This window comes from Falco rusticolus, chromosome W (assembly GCF_015220075.1).
Source record: "Falco rusticolus isolate bFalRus1 chromosome W, bFalRus1.pri, whole genome shotgun sequence".
NCBI lineage: Eukaryota > Metazoa > Chordata > Aves > Falconiformes > Falconidae > Falco > Falco rusticolus.
This window is the reverse complement of record NC_051209.1, coordinates 945,008-966,727: the sequence shown is the minus strand read 5'-3', so window position 1 is coordinate 966,727 and position 21,720 is coordinate 945,008. Positions and strand designations below refer to the sequence as shown.

Here is a 21,720-nt window from a genome sequence, read left to right as displayed (position 1 = left end):
ACATGGGGTGATGCCACCTCTGCAGACACCTACAGGCTTCCTCCCTGTCCTTGCTGCAAGAGAGCATCTTCCATGATGAATGTGACCCTCTTTGCATCCATCCTTGCCAAGCATCACTTTGGGGACCTCTACCCTTTGCTACTTTGTCTAGATTGAAGCAAAATCCATGATTTTTTCAGCAGAGAACCTCAGTTTTGGAATATTATGATGTACCTCTTAAAAACCATCCACCTCCCACCTTTCCCAGCTTCCCGTACTCCCCAAGCCAGACTGGTCCCAGGGGAAGGCTGGTCTCAGTTACCAGAGGCTGAGGTGGGTGCTCCTCCCCAGTAAACCCCGGTGCTGTTGCTGGTGCCGGGTCCCTGCCGCACCAGCATCTCGGGGCCCACCAAGTGGCTCATCTCCTTTAGAAACCCGACGGTTTTCCTGGCAAGGGCGCAGCGGCTGTGTCACCACATTTTCCTCATCGTTTCAGGCGTCTCAGGAAGGGATTGAAAGGCGAGAGCAGGCTCTGCCCCACCTTCCTGCCGAGGGGGGAATGCTGGGTACTGGGTGTGGGTGGTTTAATAACATGTTCTTCTGGAGACAAGATGTTCAGAGGGGCAGTGTACTTAAGGGAATATTTGCCTTTTTTGCATTTTACACCTTTTTTTTTCATTAAAAAACCACCTTTTTAATTTTTTTTTTAATAAAAAAACAAAACAACTCTCTGCCTGCCTTTCAAATAGGTTTTTAGGGATCCCAACTCCTTCTTGGTATGAAAGAAGGCATCTACCAAACTGGAGTCAAGTGCTTGGCCAAGGCAATGGTGGTGTCCCCATGGGGCTGGCTTTGGGTGAGGTGTCAACGTGGGTGACCTCATGCAGGGACACTCGCGCAAGGGTCTTGCTCAAGGTCACAGAGCAGTCAGCAGATGCGGGAACAGAGCCCCAGCATCCCTATACCCCCAAAATAACACAGCTAAGGAGCAGGAGCTCTCATCACTGGTCAGCATACCCATAGAAAGCAGCTGTAATTTTGACAGATTAGGGTAATCTCACATGCACATCTTAATTGGCCTCATTATGAAGAGGCACAAAAACCTGGGGAAAAAAAGGAAAACACGTATATTTATGGACTGATGGATATATAGCAGGTCTGCGTACACAGGACCACAGGTAGATGCAGAGGGAGAGCAGCCAACTCACCTCTGCTGCCTCCACTCCCACAGCCTGGAGCAGGGATTGGATTGGGAAAGAGGACAGGCACAAAACAGCAAAGCCAAGGTGTCTGTCCACTCCGGCGCCAAGTGCCCCGGGCAGGGGGAAGGAGTTGGTGGTAGAAAATAAATCGGGATGGGGAAAGCTGTTGAGACCTGCTGCTACTCCCTCTCCTGCCGCCAGCAGCAGGTTGGGGTGGCCAGGGATGCTCAGCACCCCAAATCCAGGTCCAGGCACCCTGGGATGCTTTGCTGGATGGCCTCATGCTTCAGATATAGAGCTTGAATCCCTCCTGGGGTTTTGTGCCTGCAGGGACCAAGCAAGAGGGATGCTCTGTTGGTAATATGGCCAGGGGAGCAGTGTTTTGGGATGCCCAATCCCAAGCCTTGCCCCTGGGCTTGCACCCCAAACCCTGCTCCATGCACTGGCTGGCGAAGGGAAGGATTGGAGATGCCATTGATTTGCCTGGAGAATGTCATTTTGACATGGGTAGCAGGCAGAGATCATCTGAGCCTCAGGCTCCTTCATCTGTGCTGAATGCAGAATGAGCATGGGGGGGGGGGGCAGCTGCTTTGCACTCCCCAGCTTACCTTGGGGCACCCCCATATCTTTGGGGTGGCACTCCCAGGGAGAATGAATATAGGCGCACCAAAAAGAAATGTGGTTTGGAGCCAGCACCTCCTGTGGGGAAAATCATAGCAAAGAGAAGCCAAGCAATGCACAATTCAGGAGGAAATGCTCCGAGAATCTCTTTTCAAATATCCAAATATAAAAATATAGAAATATAAAAAATTAGACATGTAAATATATACATTTATGCTTTTATATATATGTGCTTATATACATATAGAAACAATTTATATAAAAATATTAAAATAATATGTGAATATATATTAAGGTATTCAAATATTAAAATGCTGCATGTTATAGTAACAATGTCACTCATCAGATACAATTAAAGGCCAAAATTGCCCTCTCCCAGCTAAGACTCAGCTTGTGAAGCGCTGTCCCAGAGATGGCGGGGTGGGAAGGGGACATGCCCCAGTCCTGCTGTAGCCCTGGACCAGGAGCACGCGTTGCACAAGCCTGGGCTCTTCCTGGCAGCCTTTATCTCCTCTGAGGGCCCGGCTGGGCAGGGCATTGTTGCCGGAGATGAGGAAGGAGATGGGAGAGGGAAGCGCTGATGAGGAGCTCTCACGGGTCACAGATCTGCTCCTGGCTTTGCGCAATGATGAGACCCAGGGGCAGGATCTTGTCCCACCTCAGGGCTGGCACATCTCTCCCCAAGCTCCCCTGAGCTGTGGCAGTCCTACATTTCCCTCATAGAAAGAATGTAGGTGGTATGTATAGCTCTATCATACTACTGAGTATATATCTTTTTAACTTATCATAACACTAAATGAGCATTTCACCTTTGTTTCGATATTTCGATTTTATTTTAGCTTTCAGAGGCTGTGCTGTACTGAAAGAGACTTGAAGTTAAAAAGGAAACGTGAGAAAAGCAACAACCACAAAAATAAAAAGAAGGGCTTTTGAGCAGCAGAGTGTCCTGGATGAGCTTTGGGTCACCCAGGCAGTGCGCATTGCAGGCTGTTTATGATATTGCTGTGGTCCCTGGCTTGTGTCTGAGTTGTATCCCCCATGCCCAGGCAGGCAGTGAGGTTAAACCTTGGCATCATAGCTGAGACTCCTGCCTGCATCTGCCTACACATCTCCATTGAGCTGGCACAGCAGTTTCCACCCCAAGCCAGCAAAGCCCCATCCTTCCCAAAACCAGAAGGATTTTCATCCAAAAAAGGGGACAAAGCTCAGTTCCCTCCAGTCCCCTTTTCTCCTGTTGCAGCCTCAGGTGCCTAAGGACACTGGCAGAACTCACTAGGGGCAGTGGTCCTGTATACCAGTAGCATCTCCCAGGATCATTCTTTTTATAAATGGGGCTTTTCATGGCAAGAAAGTAATGAATGAGTTTTAGGCATCCCCATAACAATGTTTCAAGACGTCTCGCAAAATACATTTATTTTAGGTGCCCTCACCCTTCCCTCCCTCCCCCCCGTTTATTTTAACAATGCTGTAATTTTCTATTAAAATGGGATTTTTCTGTTTAAACTCATGTAGGTTCTCAGCATTTTGCATGTGTTGTGCATGTACTGGTGACATTTGTCACCATCAGATGCTATTTTTATACCTGTTTTTCTTGCGAACCACCCTTGGCCTGGGGAGGGGAAGGGGGAGTGCAGGAGGGGGAGAGGAAGGGGGAGGAAGGAAACTCAGCCTTAGCACACTTCCAGCCTCTGGCCATCGACCTCCTGGGGGCATGGGAACCATAAGGTCATTTCTCAGCTCACTGAGCTCTGGAGCTGTCACAACCACTCTTCGAGTTTAAAAAATGCAAATGTATCAAATGAATGAGCTGTTTCTCTTCTCCCCTCACCCCCATTTAAATGACATGAATCCTTTCAATTTTGACAGCATCCTGTAAAGTTATCGGCTTGCCTAAGTGCTTCAGTTAACAGAACCACGTCTCAAGAGGACCAGGAGGGGAAAAGAAAGGAAAAGGATTCCATTTCCACCAACAGGAGCTGTACATCAGTTCAGTTTATAATCACATACCCTCTGATCTCCTAATTCCATTTTTTCTTGCTTTGTTGCTGCTGAGTGAATAATCCATGAATTAGGGAGGATGGAGTTTAGCGTCCAGCAAAAACCTCTATAAAAACAATTGTCAGCATAGTCTTAATATTCTGCTTTTCTGATCTTTTGCACTTAGGGAGATCTGGCAATAAAAGATCAAAATAGATTCATAGGAAGACACATTCTTTCAAGCAAGGAGCTCCTTTAACACTGATGCTCCTTCCAAACAAAAATATATGAGTAGACGATAAATACAGCAATAGAAATTTAATTGCTCATGCTTATTATTAAGGATACAAAGCCCTAAAAAAGAAATTGTCTTTTCCTTCCTGTCTCAGGGGTTATTTATTATCTTTCACTCCACTTGGAGCACACATTGGGTTTACTTTCATTTATCAGTAATTTTCAAGGAAGATTTGATATGGAGTCAGTCAGGCTGGTAGAGTGTAGCTAGTTAACATGTTCAAGCACAGCACACTGTAATGAATCAATTTGTTTCAGACAACAGACATAATTAGCGTGGAGCTAATGGGCACACCGCTGGATGTGGGGCTGGAGCATCATCCCTCGGCTGAAAACTGTGGTGGCTGGAGATGAGCGGGGCTGGGAGGGGTGTAATTCCTAGTTCCTCTCCCCATCTCTGGGCACGGGGGAGTGGTTGGAGAGGGCTCTCCATGGTGTGGGCTGCCCTCCAGCCCCCCACGAAGCTTCGCTAGCTCAGGACTAGCTTGTCCCCTGTCCAGGTGTTGCTCCACCAGGCTGGTGGTCTGTAACCTTTCCCGGAGTTGCTCCATCGTGGTTGCATCGTCTTCCCAAGGCCCCTGCTCACCAGCTCCACACAGCAAGTGTTGGCAGTGCTGATTATGTGGGGGAGAATCTGCAAGGTCTCCTGTGGAGATTGACCCTGTGGAGGGAGGAGAAGGGAGATGGCATTCCTCTTCCCACAGGAATGTTTGCTGCAGTCTGTTCCTCTCTATGGCTCCCCAGCCTCCCTCAAGGGTCACTGGCTTGCTGGACAAGGTGAAGCAAGGATTTCCCTGGACAATGTCCATCAGACCAGGCTCTTTCCATCCCTGAGGGCTGGAGGCAGGTAGTAGGGTGGGAGCCAGCCCCTCACCATGAAGTAGACCAGGTCCCCACAAGTGGTGGGAAGGAGGTTTGGAGTCAGCACAGCCAGAAACTGAGAAGGACATCCAGGAGGTGGTGATGGATCCCACAAGAGATGCGGAGGTGGCATGGGGTGGGATTGGGAACCTGCTAGAGATGCAGAGGGTGGGATTGAGAACCTGCCTGATGGTCTTAGCCTTGCAAAAGGGGCTGGAGTGGGGCTGCAGCGTTCCTTAATGTGTACCCTGGGCTCTCTTGGAGGTTAACAGCTCAGCTGTGAACTGAGTGTCTACCTGCAGCAGGGCCACGAGCCGGGGCTGGTAGAGGTGACACTGCATGAACACATGCTCTGTGTCCTGGGGGTTTCCAAAGGGTTAGTGTATTCAAAGTTATTCTGGCTGTTTGATGTTTCGTGTGTGATGGGATTAATGTATTCATCACCTGCTGGAGGAAGTCACTCTCCTTTCCTGGGATTTCTCAAGTGGAAGGGCTGCTGGAGCCATATGAAAGAGGAAACATCTTACAGATAAAAAAATGGGAAAAAAATCAGGTTTTCCTGTTGGGTGTGGGCTTTTTGCTTCCGAATTTCCCTTTGAAGCTGGAGCTGCTCTGGCAGGGGAAGGTGTCTGCCAAGATGCACAGGGCACTTGATACCATGCTAACAAGTCCAAACAGGATTGGGAATGGAGCAAGCTCAGCTCATGGGTGATGGCAGCAGACAGTCATCTGCCTGTGGCCAGGCCCTTGCTCCCTGGTTGTCTTTCTCTGAGTGTTTAGGTACAGTGATGCACAACTCCTCGCTTGCCTCCCCCATTCCTAGATCCCTCGGGAAGACATCCCTATGCAGGTTGTCCACATGCTGAGGTGACATGGGATAGCTTCCAGGCATGAAGTAACAGAAGGCTGCAGAACTGGAGACCTGCTGGTCCATAAGGACTGCTCCCCTACTGCAGCACACAGCCATGACCAACAGTCCCTTCTGTTTGGGACCTCCAGTTGTACCAGTCCCCAAAATAATCATGTAGATGAGATGGACACTCCATGGCTCCTCTTGCTTAAGTGCTGTAGGTGCTGGCACTTGGCAGTGTGAAGCAATACAGTATCACCCTTTCACCACATAATTCCTGGCAGGGCAAATCCAGCATGTGTCTGGAAAGATGTTGGCTCTGGGAGGATGTGGAAGAAACGTGATGGGGAGGGAGTCATTGCACAAGGTTCCTGGGGGAGGGATGTGAAAGACAAGAGGGAGCTTGTGGTGGTTATAAAAAGGGGAACAGGGTGGGAACCAAGAAGGATGAAGACAAAGAAGGAGATGAAGAGGTGTGGAGGGAAGCAGAGGTTAAATCACAGAGGACCTGGAAAGAGTTGAAGGTGACATGGAGATTCACTGGGGCAGTGCAAGCAGGAGGTGATTAGAGAGGTCCAGGTGAGGCAAGGGAGGGGAGGACAACCGAGAAGAGGCAGGGTCGTTTTGGCATTATTGGAGTCCTCTTAATGCTCTACTGTCTGTTTTGTCCTAGGGCGCTAAATGAGAATATGGCCAATGGCATTGAAGATCTTATTGGGATCCCATTCCCGAACCACAGCAGTGAAGTCTTATGTGGTTTAAATGAGCAGCGGCATGATGGTCTCCTCTGCGATGTCATCCTCATTGTACAAGACCAGGAGTACCGGACCCATCGGTCCGTCCTTGCTACCTGCAGCAAGTACTTCAAAAAACTCTTTACTACTGGCACTTTAACAGACCAGCCCTATGTTTACGAGATTGACTTTGTCAAGCCTGAAGCACTTTCTGCCATCCTGGAGTTTGCCTACACCTCAACCCTCACCATCACCACCTCAAATGTCAAGCACATCCTCAGCGCTGCCAAGATGCTGGAGATCCAGTGCATTATCAATGTATGCCTTGAAATCATGGAGCCTGACAGAGAGGCAGAGGAGGAAGATGACAAAGAGGACAAAGATGATGACAAAGATGAAGATGAGGAGGAAGAAGTGGAAGATTTTGTCAATCAGGAGAACCTAACCGATGTCCAAAAAGTAAGCTGTCACCAAAGCCCTTCGAAGTCTGATCTTACTGAAGAAGCATATACAGAAGCACCTAAAGACTTTCCAAATCACTACCCAGCCAGTAACTCCTCTGGACACTTGGGCTTGATACGGGACTTCTCCATCGAGTCCTCGCTGAGGGAAAACTTGTACCCTAAGGCAAGCATCCCAGAAAGGAGGCCAGCTCTCTCTCCTTTCACCCCTAGCTTCTTCCCCCATCTATGGAAAAGCGATTTTAGCTCCTTCTCCCAGCTCGAGGAGCCACAAGTAGACAACGGCCCCTTGGATCTGGTGATCAAAAAGAGGAAGATCAAGGAAGAGGAGGAGAAGGAAGACCTGCCTCCGCCTCCTTTCCCTAATGACTTCTTCAAGGACATGTTTACCAACACCCCAGCAGCTCCCTTAGGGCATATTAAGGCAGAGACTGACTATAGCGCTTATCTCAATTTCCTAAGCGCTACCCAATTTGGAGGAGTTTTTCCCCCATGGCCCCTGAAGGAGGAGAGGAAGATAAAGCCCAAGGCATCCCAGCAATGTCCCATCTGTAACAAAGTCATCATGGGAGCCGGCAAGCTGCCCAGGCACATGAGGACCCACACGGGAGAGAAGCCGTATATGTGCAATATCTGTGAAGTTCGCTTTACCAGGTATGCGTTGGTGACCTCTGCCGTGCGTGAGGAGGGGGTGGGGTGGTTGGAGGGGCCACATCATCACCCATGGCTGATTCCTAAGCCACACGTCTCTTTTTCCCCCCAAAAAAAAATAGCAAAGAAAGCAGGGTATGATCTCTATCCCTTCAGGAAAAAAGCGAGGAAGGGAGGGTGAAGGAAGAAAATGAACTTACTGATTTTGGTGGGTTGTGGATCACATCCACAACTCACTAGATCCATCCCCTCGCTGGACAAAAGCTTAAAGAAGTAACAGGATGTTTTCAACCCCACCATCATTCACCACAGTTGGACCAGAGGGAGCTGGAAAACAGATGGTCGAACAGCCAAGGAGGCTTCGTCTCTAATGTGCTGGGAGATGCGTTGAGTTGGGAGGGCCATTTAGCTGTGGGATGTAATTAGTTTGGGTTTGCACATTTTGGCATCAGTGTAGACCACAACCAAGTTGCACATGTTTAGGCATGACAGTGTCTGGGCTTTCTGTGGCTGGAGCAGTCCTAACTATTATATGTTAGTAGTGAGGTGGGTGTTGGTCTCTTCTGAGTAACAAGCAATAGGATGAGAGGAAATGGCCAACCAGAGAAGGTTCAGGTTGGGAATGAGGAAAAATGTCTTCACAGAAAGGGTCATCAGGCACAGGCTGCCCAGGGAGGTGGTGGAGTCACTAGCCCTGGGGGTATTTAAAAGATGTATAGATGTGGTGCTCAGGGCCATGGTTTAGTGGTGGGCTTGGCAGTGCTGGGTTAACGGTTGAACTCAATGATCTTCAGGATCTTTTCCAACCTAAATTATTCTGTGATTCATCACCCCAAATGCTGGCCACCCAAGAGCCTGGCACCTTGACTCCCTCCATGGTCAGTGGAAGAAGATCAGCACCCTCAGAGAGGTAGAAGAGGAAAGGGGATGAGCGAAGGTGTCACCCCTGACCATGAAGACAACCTGTGGGGCTTAAGCTAAGGCAACTAACTTTTAGGTACCTCAAAGCTAGGTGAGACCAGCCCCAACATGGGCTGCTCCGAGGCAGGCATGGCCGGCCAGATCCACCCCTTGTACCAAATGCCTTTGCACCTCTCATCACTCCAGCAGACCCCTTGATGGTAATAAATCAGAGCGGGCTACACAAATCTAATGCTACAGCTTGAAACCCTTCTCTGAAAAGTTGGACAAATTTAATCAGTGAGCAGAGACAAATAGATTCCTGGACCTGCTCTTGCTGGGTATAATTAATATCTAATGAGTACAATCTTTACCATAATAATAAATCTTTCTGACAAGAGCATGGTATTTCAGCTCCTGGCTGCCATCATGCCTTGGGCAGATGTATGTGACATGAGCTGGCTTACCCTGGTATCTGCAGGGGAAAGGCCGCTGCCTGGTGCTAATATCTGCCTGCAGGAATTTGTATCCGGCTCCTGCTGGTGCTGCATCCCCAGGTTAGCACTGGGTTGTCACCTCCAGACAGGCGGGTTCTGCTGGGAGGAGCGGGGTGGCTTCAGCCTAGTGAGTGTGGCTGCATCCTGGGCTGGAGGGACCAACTGGCCAGCCCCTCCTGCTGTCCCCATCCCTCTCCTGAGTGTAATGCTGCAGGTGCTAATTGCTGATGAGGAAAGAGCTTGCCTTGACCTGTCACTGAGACCTTCCCTGTAACAGGGTGGATAGAGCTGAGCCCTCCCAGAGGGCTCTCAGAGTCCTGTACAAGCAAGGGCAGCACCGTTGGCTTTGTTTGGGGAAACTGAGGCACGGAGAGATGTTGGTACTGACTCACAGTCACTGCAGAGGTTGGTAGGAGGGTTCAGGTGGGAATTCAGGTATCCTGACCACTGCTCCAGACAGATTAAATCAGCACCTTGGAGGTTAAAAGCTCCACACCGAGATGGTCTAGGGTGGTCCATTACTAAGGAAGGGTTAAACCCGATGGCTTCTACATCCCCCTATATGCTCAACAGCTTCTAAACACAAATCACAGGGGTAGGGGGTCCACAACACAATAAAATAATCACAAAGAAAATTGGGATTAACCTAACGGTGCAGTCTCCCTTCATCATTCATTAAAATGAAGCCATTCGTTTGGGTCACCCCACGCAGAGCTGAAGGCTGGAGGGCTTTTCCTTCTTTAACACCCTGACCAAAGTGGAAATCTCAAAACATTGGTTGATTTTTAAATGCATTTGGAAATATTCTGAGTAGCACACAGGTGTTTGGGTTGGGGGGGGAGTTTAAGTAATTTTCAGCATTACTCTAATGTGAGAGCTCTCCTTTAGGAGAAAGAGTATCTAAGCAAAGTGGAGTGATTGAGATGTAGAAAGAGATTTCTGCCCGGATTTCCTGAACGCTGCTGCTTGTGTTAGGTGTTTTGCTCTCAGAGGGGGGTATTTTGTGCTTCCGAAAGCATCAGACTCGCAACCATGGCAGTGACCAGTGCTGTTGTCGGGAGATGCAAGCCCAGATGGTCCCCCTTGGGGTCCCCTGGGAATGAGGGTGCAGGGAAGTGGAGGTTCCCGAATGGGATTTCTGAATGCATCAATCCTTTGTGTTATTTCTGTGTTTGAGGAACTGTGGAGGAGCAAATATACTGGGAAATATATAGAGAAAATACCTTTTCCTGGGTGAGAAATCCCCCAACCTCCCCATCAGGTCCCTTCCCCTTCGCATCAGTGGGATCCTGCATCCCATGGCAAGAACCCCTTGTGCACCTGGATCTGCTGCTTCCGACTCCCAGGGTTATCTGATCGCAGGAAGCAGGACTTCTTTTAATGGCTCATTAATGTTTTCCTTAAACAAAGGCTGCTCAGCTTCTAGTCTGCTGTTTTAGCCTGCTAAAACACTGGAGAAAACTGCAAATATTTCAGCTTTTCCACCAAGACAACTCCAGAGTGCTCAAGGAGAAACTGTTCCAGCCAGAAAGGTTAACGTTATTTATTCCTATTATTTGTGTTGTGACAGCTCGCAGAGCCCTAATCACTCTCCTAATGCAATTGCATTAAGGTTATTCACACACACAGAGTGCGGTTCTCCTCCGGAGAGCCTGCAAGCCAAGCTCCCATCTCGCAGAGCCTGTGTTTCCCGTGCCACATCCTCCCCTGGGTGCTTCACCGCAGCTGGAGCATCTCGCTCCTCCCCAGCCTCCAAGCTTTTCCAGGTAAAGCCATAAAACCTCTCTTCCACCCCACAGGGATGCTGCCGGGGCAGGGAGGATTGAGTTTTTCCCCATCTGCTGCCAGAGATGGGTAACAGCCTGAAAAAACCTTTGCCTGTATTTACATAATACAGTCCTGGCATGCTGCATGTTTATTAGGAAAAGTGATCCTGCTAGGTTAAACACTGCATATATAGGTTTAAATTATATTATAGGTAGGGCTAGTAACTCTGCTTTTTATTAACGTTGCCCAACTCTTCACATTATGAGCCCATGTGTTCATCTGCTTACAACTTCACTGCACATTATCTGTTGAGGATGAAATTTTCCACACTGCTTTGTCTGCTGCTGCTGAGAACTGATTTCAGCCCTTTCAGGGGAAACGGGCCCTTGGTAAAATCTTGGGATAACAGCATCTTTGAAAATTGCAGAGTGGGAAGTTGGGAGCAGTCCCCGGGCTTGGCATGGGGACTGAGAGAGGCTTTTTTTCTGTCTCCCTAAAAATCTACATGAGTTGTAAACCTCATTACAAGCTCCGTACAGTCAGGGAGCATCTCCACTGCCAGTGCTGCTGCTGCAGGTACAGGACCAGGCTGGGACCGGTCCCCAAAGGCAGTAAAGCATCAGCTGGTGAAGAAGTGACTCCTGCTAGGATGCTTCTCTGCATCCTAGATCCCGAGGGACTGGTTTACAGGGATGCGCATCCCAGGGCTGCATTCCTCATGGCATGACCAACACCAGTGTGCAGCTGATCACATCACCAAAAACTATTTGAAGATGCACACGGGCGGGTTGGCAGAAATTAGTGCAAAGGCAGCACCTTGCAAGCTCTGAGGGCTTGCCCTGCCAGTGCAAATGGATTTTTTGGGTGTATTTTGCCTTTTTTTTTTGCATGCTTACATATTTTATATATAATAATGACATGAATCCATATATTCTACATATTCTTAACCGCATTACTAACGTCTTGGGGGGATCATACTGAAAGCATTTGGGAAAGCAAGATGAATTCTCCCACTTTGCTGTTTACATACTTGAACTCTGCTGGTGCAACCTAGGCAGCACGCTTGGCTCACCTCAGCTACGATGAGCTTCACTTTTTAGAATTGTGTGCCTTAGCTGTGATTTTTGTAGACCGCAAAAGGAAATGTGTGTTGGGGAAAAAAACTAGCGATCAGACTGCCAGCTTGGGAAAAACATTCCAGCTTTTAGATGTTCCCCTTAAAAAAGCCAACCAAACTATATTTGTAAGTAAGTGCCATTGGGATGAATATTATGCTGTCCCACGGCTGTATTTAAAAACCTTCTCCAGAATGGGTGTGGGGCTGGGTGTGTGCTGGCCTTGGGGGACATGGCAGGGAAGGACAGTGGGTGCAGTGGCACCTCTGCCTGCCTCACCCTCTGCCATGCTCCTGCTTCAAACGAAAGCTCCTGAGACACTCAGTGGTCAGTGCAAGGATAAAAGGAAAGGAAAATTACCTCCAAGAGGGACTTCATTTAAGCAGTATTGCCCCACATTGCCCTGCTCTCAAAACTCAACTGATTTCCTTATTTGCAGGCAAGAATATAGCTGTACTTCTTTAAGTATTCCCATATTTTGGGGGGGTTTATTCCAGAGGGAGTTTTCCTCCAATTTAGAATGTTTTGAACTCTCTGGGATGGGCTACAAACTCCTGCTGTGGAGGGATAGATGTTTGCTATGCTCAGGTGCTGTCACCCTGGGAGGAGGCAGATACAAACACCAGCCTGCGAGAGCATCCATACACTGGGGGGAATACTGGGATGAGCTCCCCACCTTCCCATCGCTTTTCCCTCTCCTGATCCCAGGAGCAATCCCACCCACATCCCTTCCAGCCTACACCACCTGACCAAGCGCCTTTTCTTTTGCAGGCAGGACAAGCTCAAAATCCACATGCGGAAGCACACAGGAGAGCGGCCGTACCTGTGCATCCACTGCAACGCCAAATTTGTGCACAACTATGACCTGAAGAACCACATGCGCATCCACACGGGCATCCGGCCCTACCAGTGTGAGTTCTGCTACAAAAGCTTCACCCGATCTGACCACCTCCACCGCCACATCAAACGCCAGAGCTGCCAGATTGCGTGGCCCCGGCGAGGGCACAAGCCGGCAGCGTGGAGGGCGGCTGGTTTGCTCTTTGCTCCTGGTGGGCCACTGGTGGAGAAGAGCTTCATGATGCCACCGACACTGGAGGAGATGAGTGGCCACCTTGGCGGTGCGGCCATGTGCCTTCCTGGCCCCAGCCCCAAGCACTTTTTGAGCGAGGCCAAGACCCCCTTCAGCCTGCAGGAGCTGGAGAGCAAGTTTGAAGAAACCCAGATGGAACTCTTCAGGCGAGCCCAGCTGGACATGGAGAGGAACGTGGGCATCTTCGCCTTCGCCCTGGGCCATAACAAAAACCTCGCTGCCCAACCCTTCTTCCCCCTCCCCGATCCTTGGAGCACGGGCTTCAGCGGCTTGGCAGGGCTCAGCCATGTGGCTCCCATCTCTGAGATAAGCAACTAAACCTGGCCCCACCATGGGTCCACTCCCTTCCCAGCAGGGCGACCGGCTCCCTCAGGGTCCCCACCTGCCCTTGCGCATCATCTGGCTCCCAAGAAGCTCTTCATCCCCTCACCACTGTGGCCTGCCACGGGGCTTGGAGCACAGGGCCAGCCCTGGGGCGAGCGGGTGGGGAGCCAGTGCTGCGCCCCATGGCCACCGGCACTTTAGACTCTGCAACGCACTTGGCTTTGGGGCCGTGGGGCACGCACTGCCCTGTCCAGCCACCCACCACTCGTGACTCCACCTGGGAAGGCCAGGCCAGGACTGCTGCTCTCTTCCACACTCCTGAAAATGTCACTTGCCTTAGTCCAGGGCATGGCCATCACCATGAGATGGCTCTTCTGGGGGAGGTGTTCCCCGTTTTCCACCCACAAGTCCTGCTGGACACTGACAAGCCGTCCAGACTTGGTTTTGATATGCTACATCCCTTGGCCCTTTTGGTCAAAAGGATATTTTTTTTCTTTTTTTTTTTTTTTAATTCCCATGTCTGGCAACAAAATTTATTCTACAGGGGATAAAGGGGAGGGGCAAGCAGCCACATTGGGAGGGGGAGGATCCTGGCCTTTGCCTTTCTCAGCGGTATATCAGATTTGCAGGGCTGGTGAAAGCCCTGCTGTGCAGGATGTGTTGGGACCCTAAAATCATTTAAAAAAAAAAAAAAAAAAAAAGAGATAGAAAAACATCCAGGAGCAAAGCTGGGTGGAAAAGGAGGGGTTTACTTATTTTGGTTCTTTGGCCTTTTCAAAATTTCAGAAGGAGAACCAAAGCCTCTTTTGAGTACTTTTGAATATTTTAACTTCAGTTGGTTGAAAAAGTGAAGGAACATTTTTAGAAGGATCAGAAATGTTTGGATTCTGGGCTTTTATTAAACCTTCGCTTTGTGAAAATAAACTGTATGGGAATTTTGAAATGGAAAAGTTGTTTCAAATCAAAGAGTCAGAATTCACCACCACTGACCATTCTGAAATGTCTGGGGTTTTGTCCTTAATTCCCCCTAATTCCTATATTTATTTTGATGACAAAAAAGTACAAAACACTTGAGTATCCCCCAATCTGCAATGCTGATGGGAAAAAAACTGGGTGTGCAAATATCACTGCTGCTTGTCTGAAGGGATCTTTGTGGGAAAGGAGTCCACTAAAGATGTCTTGCAGATGAGATTGTCTACTTGTGACCAAGCATAAATACTGTTTCTTCACCATTTGTTGGTTCAAAAGATGAGGCAGTAACATACGATGGGGTTCTCCAAAGCTGAAGGTCACCCATGGTGGCCAATAGGTCTGGGGTCCTCCCCAGCATCCCTGCAGACCCTGGCTTGGTCACTCCTGTCTAATAATTCTTTTGATACCAAAAAAGTGGCAGACATTTGGCTGGAATTGCCCCATCAGCCTCCTTCAGCCCCTAAAAGCATGAGCTACCCTTGAGGATAAAGGCATTTTGATGGCCACCTGCATCTGACAGTCCCTCTTAGATGTGGTGGGACCCCAGTTTCACCATCAGCTGAGATAGCTTGCTGTGGGTGCCCCAGGAAGCTGGTTTTACATGAAACCAGCACTTGAAAATGTAAATGTTACAAATTAGGGCTTTTTCTTTCTTTTTTTAAGTTACCTTTCAATGTCAGCAGAATCAAAAGGGCATGAGAGGACTGTGGGTTCATAAATTGTTTGGGTTTCCTATCAATGGTGCTGCTCTGAAGCAGTGGCTGGATGAGGGTCTCCCCACCCGAGCATGGTGGGGACACAGGGGGTCTAGGATCCACAGACCCCCATGAGGGCATGAAGGACTTCTGCTCTGAGACCATCCGCAGCAGAACGATCCGAAGGAACTGCTCAACACTCACTTCCTCCTCCAAAAAGAAATCCACAAAGACTCCATGTGCAACAAGTCAATGGAGAAAAAAAAAAGGGGAAAAAAAAAAAAGAGAAAACTTCTTAAAACTGCATCAAACTTTTTTTTTTTAATCTATATCAACTTCTTACACAAGCAACGTTTTGCAGATGACTGGTTACTTCAGGTGTTTTTTTGTCTACGATTTGGAGTCATCGTAAAGTATCCAAAGATGCTGAGTACTGTATAATCTACAAGGACTTGAAGCAAGGTGTTTTTTCTGTCTCAATTTGTTTGTTGGGTTGGTTGGGGGTTTTTTTCCTATTTGTCTAGGGGGGGAAACCTTTGCAATTTTTCTATTTATAACTATTTTTATGTGATTGCTTTATGTACAAAACAATGGGGGGGAAAATCAAAACATAAAAGGAGAAAGAAACACACACACAAACAAATTTGCCTTAGTTGCTCATGGGACAATCACCCTTAATTTTCATTGATGCTAGAAAGTGGATGGAAAAAAAAAAGAAACTTGATCATTCTATGTATTTATTAAACTGTATTAATTGATGCTCTTAAATTATTAGCAGGACTTGGTTCTCTTGCCTGTGGCCATGCTGAGAAGACTAAGATGCTGCAGATGCTGAGCTGCCTCCCTCCTCGGGCCGGCGCGGCCATCCCCGTGGCCTCGGGTCTACAGGTTTTTGATGGACACACAGATTTGGTGCTTTCCGAACTAATCACAGATGAATTAAGCATTTAGCTGGTACAGGCTCCAACCCGAGGAGATTGTTGGCGTTGCAATGCTGATGACAATTAACAAATTAAGATTCATTTTCCCACATTGCGCTGGGTTGGGTTGGATGGAGCCGGGTGCTGGCATAGATCACATTTTGGGGTGGGGAGGGACGACTAGAGAAAACCCTATTTCTTCCCATTTTGATGTTGTGCGGTGACTCCAGGCCACAGGTATCCCGGTGGGAGCCCAGCTGAGCGCGAAGGTGCCTTCCCGGGGCTCTGCTCGCCTCCCCCAGCCAGGCAGGCTGGGATGAGCAACAAGCCTGGGGCTGGAAGGACACGGGGCTCTCTCCCAGCTCACGGCATGGTGGCTTCTTGTTCATCTTCTCACCACGGCTCCTAGGGCCTGGCTGCAGCAGGTACTGGTGAGCACCGGACTGTGTCACCAGCAGCGTGGCCAGCAGGGCGAGGGAGGGGGCTCTGCACCTCTGCTCCCCTCTGGTGAGACCCCCACTGCAGTGCTGCATCCAACTCTGGAGTCCTCAGCACAGGAGGGGCATGGACCTGCTGGAGTGGGGCCAGAGGAGGCCATGGAGATGATCAGAGGCTGGAGCACCTCTGCTGTGAGGACAGGCTGGGAGAGTTGGGGTTGTCCAGCCTGGAGAAGAGAAGGCTCCAGAGCTTTTAGCGGGACCTGTAGAGATAGGACATGGGGGAATGGTTTTAAACTCAAAGAGGGGAGATTCAGACTAGATAGAAGAAATGTTTTACACTGAGGGTGGTGAGGCACTGGCACAGGTTGCCCAGAGAGGTGCCCGATGCCCCATCCCTGGCAACATCCAAGGCCAGGCTGGACGGGGCTCTGAGCAGCCTGATCCAGTTGAAGATGTCCCTGCCCATGGCAGGGGGTTGGACTAGATGGCCTTTGAAGGTCCCTTCCAACCCAAACCATTCCATGAGTCTATGAGCTGACATGAACACGAGCCCTGTAATTTGTTGCTGCTGAAGAGTTGCAAAATTTCCTCATTATTTTTGAAAGAGGTGCAAACCCCCTGGAAAATATGTTCCCAGTAGGAATGGTGGGACTCATCCCATGTCATTCAGTCATTTGGAAGTGAAGTAACAGACACCCTGTGCAAATTGAGACATCTACATCTTGACACTTCAGTTCTGGGTGTCCTAACCTGCAACGTGATTTCCAGCCTTCCTTTGAAGCCGTCCTGGCTCTGGAAGGAGGCAGGTACCGCTGGAGGGTGAGTCATCCCACCTACGCTGGACCTCCCAAGAGTGGGATGAATCACCTTCCACCTTCCACGGCATCTACCTGCTACCTACCAGCGCAGTTTGGAAAAACAAGCTCGGACTAAACTGCTTTCTTTTCCCATAGCTGCCATGAGATAAGGTCAACCATGGTGAGGGATGTTCCGTCACCACAGCTCCCTTCTCTCTGCTCAGCTGATGGGGCAAAACCTTTCCCAGGAGGATGGAAAGATGGCACAGCCCAGGGACCATTCCCAGCTCAGTTGGTTTGACTTCTTCCCAGTCCGTTTTCATTGGGAATGCAATGGGAAATAAGGGTCCAAGCCCACCCTCGCAAGCCTGGGCACCAGGGTCTTGGGCTTGTGAGTCATACACCCACTGCAATCCCAGCAAAACACCCCGAGCTCTCACAGCCACTGGTTATTTTCCTTCCCTCACACTCCCAAGAAGCGCTGCACAGCATTGGGTGCTCGGGCAGGGGTCTGGACCTCCAGGCACGGTCCAAAAATGTGGCTTGAGACAATGCAAATATCAATATCCCCCCTCCAGGGCAGGTGGTCGGTTGTTGAGCATCTCATCTGTGCTCAGAGCCTGCAAGACTGCAGCAGGGGCAGCACAGAAACAATGTGTTTCTGAGCACACACAAAAAATACAAAATTAAAATGACATAAATTACTTTTTAGCTATTAAAATACTTTTTTAAAAAAAAATCTTGTGGCTTTTAACCATTTTATGCTTATATTCTGGTTTGCTTATAATGCTTATAATGCCAAAAAAAAAGAAGAAAAAAAAAAGCAAAATTTGGAAGGGGAAGGTGAAAAATCTGAAAATTGCTCAGAGGAGCTGTGCACTAATCAGACACATGGGAATCGCAGAAAGAAACCAGCTTCAGTAAATGCTTGTTAACAGCAACATATGGCTACACTCTTGCTCCTGAACAGCTGCTGTTATCTGCTGGATCATCCAGACCACTGTGGGGGTAACGGTGCCGGGGTGATGCCGTACACACAGTATTTGTTTTCACCAGGTGTTGCTGCAAGAGGAGCATCTCTTGTGTACAAGCGTCATGGAGCTGGATGGGCAACTCTGTGTCCTTGGCTCGAAACCCTTTGACGAGCGGTGCACGAGCTTCTTCCTCCAGGTATGCAAGAGCCATGATATACCAAAAAAATTAAAAGGAAAGAAAGAGCCTGTGCTTTGGGAAGCGAGAGGCTTCTCCATTTGGCAGTCACCTGTGGAAGAAAAAAAAAAAAAGTTAATAATTTCTTAGACCCCCCCCAAAATGCTCTAGGGCTGCGTGTGTGGTCCTCAGCAGGATTCCCAGTGACTCCAGTGGGGCTGCAAATGCTGCTCGATCTCTGCCTTGCTCCTACTCTACCTGCAGCCCCCTGGGACCTGCCATGCCCCCCATCCTGGGCATTTTCACACCCATTTTGGAGGGGATTAATGCTTTATTTACAGTTTCAGTGCCCTGCAGCTGGAAGATTGTGTGCTTGCAGAGGAAAGTTTCAAGATAAGAGTCAATGAAGCAAGACCCCAACCACCTCACGTTAAGAAAACATTGTGTTTTGCAGCAGGTCACCCACCGTTGGGTGTTTGAGGTCTGCCATCGCCTTTTGGCATCTCTGACATCCTGCACCTCATTGCTCTGCATGTGACATTCTTTCCAAGCCAGGAAAAAAAAGGAAGAAATAAGAAAAAACCCTTCTTGTAGAAGATACACCCCTCTTCCCACATAGCCCAAGCCCAAGCGAAGAGCCCCATCCCGCCTCCTACCCCACCTCGGGGATCCCCACCATCCTGATGGCAGGAAGTGAAATACCTGTGGCTTGAAAATGCCTTTCTTTTTCCTTGTTTTCCTGTGTTGAACCGATGTTTTACATGACTTGCACTAATTGCTGTAGGGCAGGCTACTGTTAAGTTTCTTTGTTTTGGTCTCTTGTTTGGTTGCGACTCCTCTTAGCTAAGAAAATGGCAGTCCTGTACACGTACCTGCTGCACATTTTACACCCCTGGAGAAAATAAACTATTACCTGAAGCAGTGAGTGGCTCGTGGATCCTTAACGCTGCCGTGGGGCTGGGGCTGGAGAAGTTAGGGCATCAAATATTGGTGAGCCAGGTGATGGCCCACCTCGTGGTGGCCCTCCAGGGTGACCCTTCGTGTGGCATCTGGGCTGCCACTACAAGGGTGGTGATGTCTGATATTCCAACAAGGAATCTGCAGAAAAAAAAACAAACGTAAGCACTATTTGGGGCTTTTCTCCCCATTTTTTGCTCATCTACTTCCTCCTGCTCCCTGGCACGCTCAAACTTGCAGTGCCCTCGTGTGGTGGCCTGGTGACAGCTCTGCCACCAGAATGATTCTGGGGACATCGGTGGTCTGGGACCTGCATCTGGAGGTGTTCTGGGGGTCTTGGTTGCACCAGGACAGGCACGATCCTCCGTTGCCTCCTGTCACACCCAGCCGCAGCTACCTGCCAGGCAGGGAAATGCAAACCTCAGCCACGTCAAGACAAGTTTAACGGTTGGATTCGATCTGAAAGGTCTTTTCCAGCCTGAAGGATTCTATGATTCTAATTGTCTTCTGCACCCCAATCAACCACAACCAAATCACTGTGACAGTGAGGCTGGGGACATCCCAGACACAACCATCAGTGACCTCGTGGGGACCCTAATTTTGAGACAGGTATTCCCTGCAGCCCGAGGGTGAGCCAGGAGTGGACCCTCTGGCGCCCAGCATGGCCCCAGCTGCCATTTCCCTCTTCCCCTTGTGGTACCACTAATAATATTGCCCAGTTCAGGTGAGCAGAGGGGGCAAATATAAATCTCCTGCAATTGGATAAAGCTCATCTCCTTAGGAATCGAGGGTAAAAAACAAATGCAAATACCAAGGGAGAAGCAGTGCCACCCCCACCCCTTTATAACTGGAAGTTTTATTTTCTTTCTTTCTGTGTCTCAGATGACACTGACTGAGATGTCACAAATCTGATCAGGCTTCCTAATAGTTCATGCAGCGCCTCGAGCCTCGGGGGTCATCTGAAATTCAGGCAGCCAATTTGCAGGCAGGCAATGCAAAGCACTCGAGGCGCTGGCTCGCCCAGAGCAGGCAGGGGCTGAGGTTTTAAGGACAGACCCTGGCTGTCAGCTAAAACCTTCCTCTGCTCTTGGGTAACTGCCAGCAAATCCTTATCCTGACGGCTGTAAACCTGCCTGCCTTTAAGGTGTAGCTGTTAACTCTGTTTCCATAGTAAACAGGACAGTGTTTTCTTGGTGGAACCAACTTCTTCCACGTTAGCTGGAGCTCTGCAGCATCTGGGGAATATTTGAGGCTTTGCCCTTGAGTTTTCAAAACCTGGGTTCTCATTTAAGCAGTTTTTATGAGATGTTTCTGGCCCTGGCTATTGTCAGGAGGTTTTGATAGTCATCACTGCAAAATCGGTTGGCAATACAAAGTTCTCCCCAGGTACTTTGCAGCCCACCAGCATTCACAGCCTTCCCGAGACATGGTCCTTGAATCCCAAGTGAGGGTGAGTGGTGGTTTGCTCTGAGGGTTGCAGCAGGGGTGAAGGAACCGGGCTGTGACACACAAAAATGTGAAGACAAGAGCTGGACGAGGAAAGTAAGGAGCAAGCAGAGGCTCTGCGGGGGGAGGAAAATTATCTCCCATGGGGAAATGGTGGGGCTGAGGGCAACCACCATTGCTGGAGCAGCAGCCCAGGCATCGATGTGCTCCTCATCCAGCTGCCCGGTGTCCTGCTCCTTAATGTTTGATCAGCTCAGCCCATGACAAAGGTTACTGTAGCTCCAAGCACCTGGGATGCTTTTTCCCTGGAGCAGAAATGGCCAAGCTGACTAACGTATGTAGCTACTTCAGGATAGATTCAACAACCCTAATGTATGTGTAAATACATATGCGGACCTATGTACGCATAATATGTGTTTAGCTGTTATCCTCACCAGATCTCAGCTGTAAGATGATACTATTTGTATTTTGTGAGAGGAAACTGAGGCACAAGGAGGCACAGGGATTTACTCATGGCTCCCTTGCAGCACATCGGTATCTGGGTGTGCACTGCCAGCCCACCCGTTACACAGGGTCCTTGTGCAGGTGCAAACCATCACTGGGGAGTGGTCAGCCTTAGCAATGGCTTCATTAGCTGGCTCAATTTAATGCTAGGAGGGAGCATCCTGTGCAACCCTGTCTCCTCGCCTCCAGCATCCCCGTCTGGTACAGTGGGCCACTGTGCAAATCACTGTCCAGCTGGCAAGAAAGAAATTCGGAGCCAGAGGGAAAAAGAAAGTGATGAAGAGAGGACTTTTTTGAAGAAGACTGTGCTCAGATGAGCTGGTGAGGGCAGCAGGAGCCATCAGGGACCTGCACAGCTGTGGCTGGTTCAGGGGACTGCACTCTGTGTTAGCAGGTGTCTGCAGTAAAGGTTTGTCTCCAAGGGTGGAAGGCTGCCCCCTCCCCCCCAGCAAAATAACAGAGCGAGCAACACCAGAGAGAAATGTCCATATCTCATCTGGTGATGCTTTGAAGCAAC

At 49.3% G+C, this 21,720-nt stretch overlaps 1 protein-coding gene and 1 pseudogene across 1 annotated transcript; both read left to right on the top strand.

Moving 5' to 3' along the window:
* The window catches only part of LOC119140902, a 2,847-nt pseudogene extending 2,352 nt beyond the window's left edge, over window positions 1-495 (top strand).
* A 5,963-nt stretch (window positions 496-6,458) lies between these two features.
* Window positions 6,459-15,584, top strand: LOC119140780 (zinc finger and BTB domain-containing protein 7C-like). Its single transcript, XM_037372375.1, has 2 exons — window positions 6,459-7,633; window positions 12,681-15,584. The coding sequence occupies exons 1-2, from the start codon at window positions 6,474-6,476 to the stop codon at window positions 13,315-13,317; spliced, it is 1,797 nt and encodes a 598-aa protein (XP_037228272.1). The 5' UTR covers window positions 6,459-6,473; the 3' UTR covers window positions 13,318-15,584.
* The last annotated feature ends 6,136 nt before the right edge of the window (window positions 15,585-21,720 follow it).

Bases quoted from the DNA above. Each gene is read 5' to 3' on its own strand.
- LOC119140780 (XM_037372375.1), top strand. From the start codon at position 6,474: ATGGCCAATGGCATTGAAGATCTTATTGGGATCCCATTCCCGAACCAC. The intron at 7,634-12,680 runs GTATGCGTTGGT...TTTCTTTTGCAG, and splicing joins TGTGAAGTTCGCTTTACCAG to GCAGGACAAGCTCAAAATCC.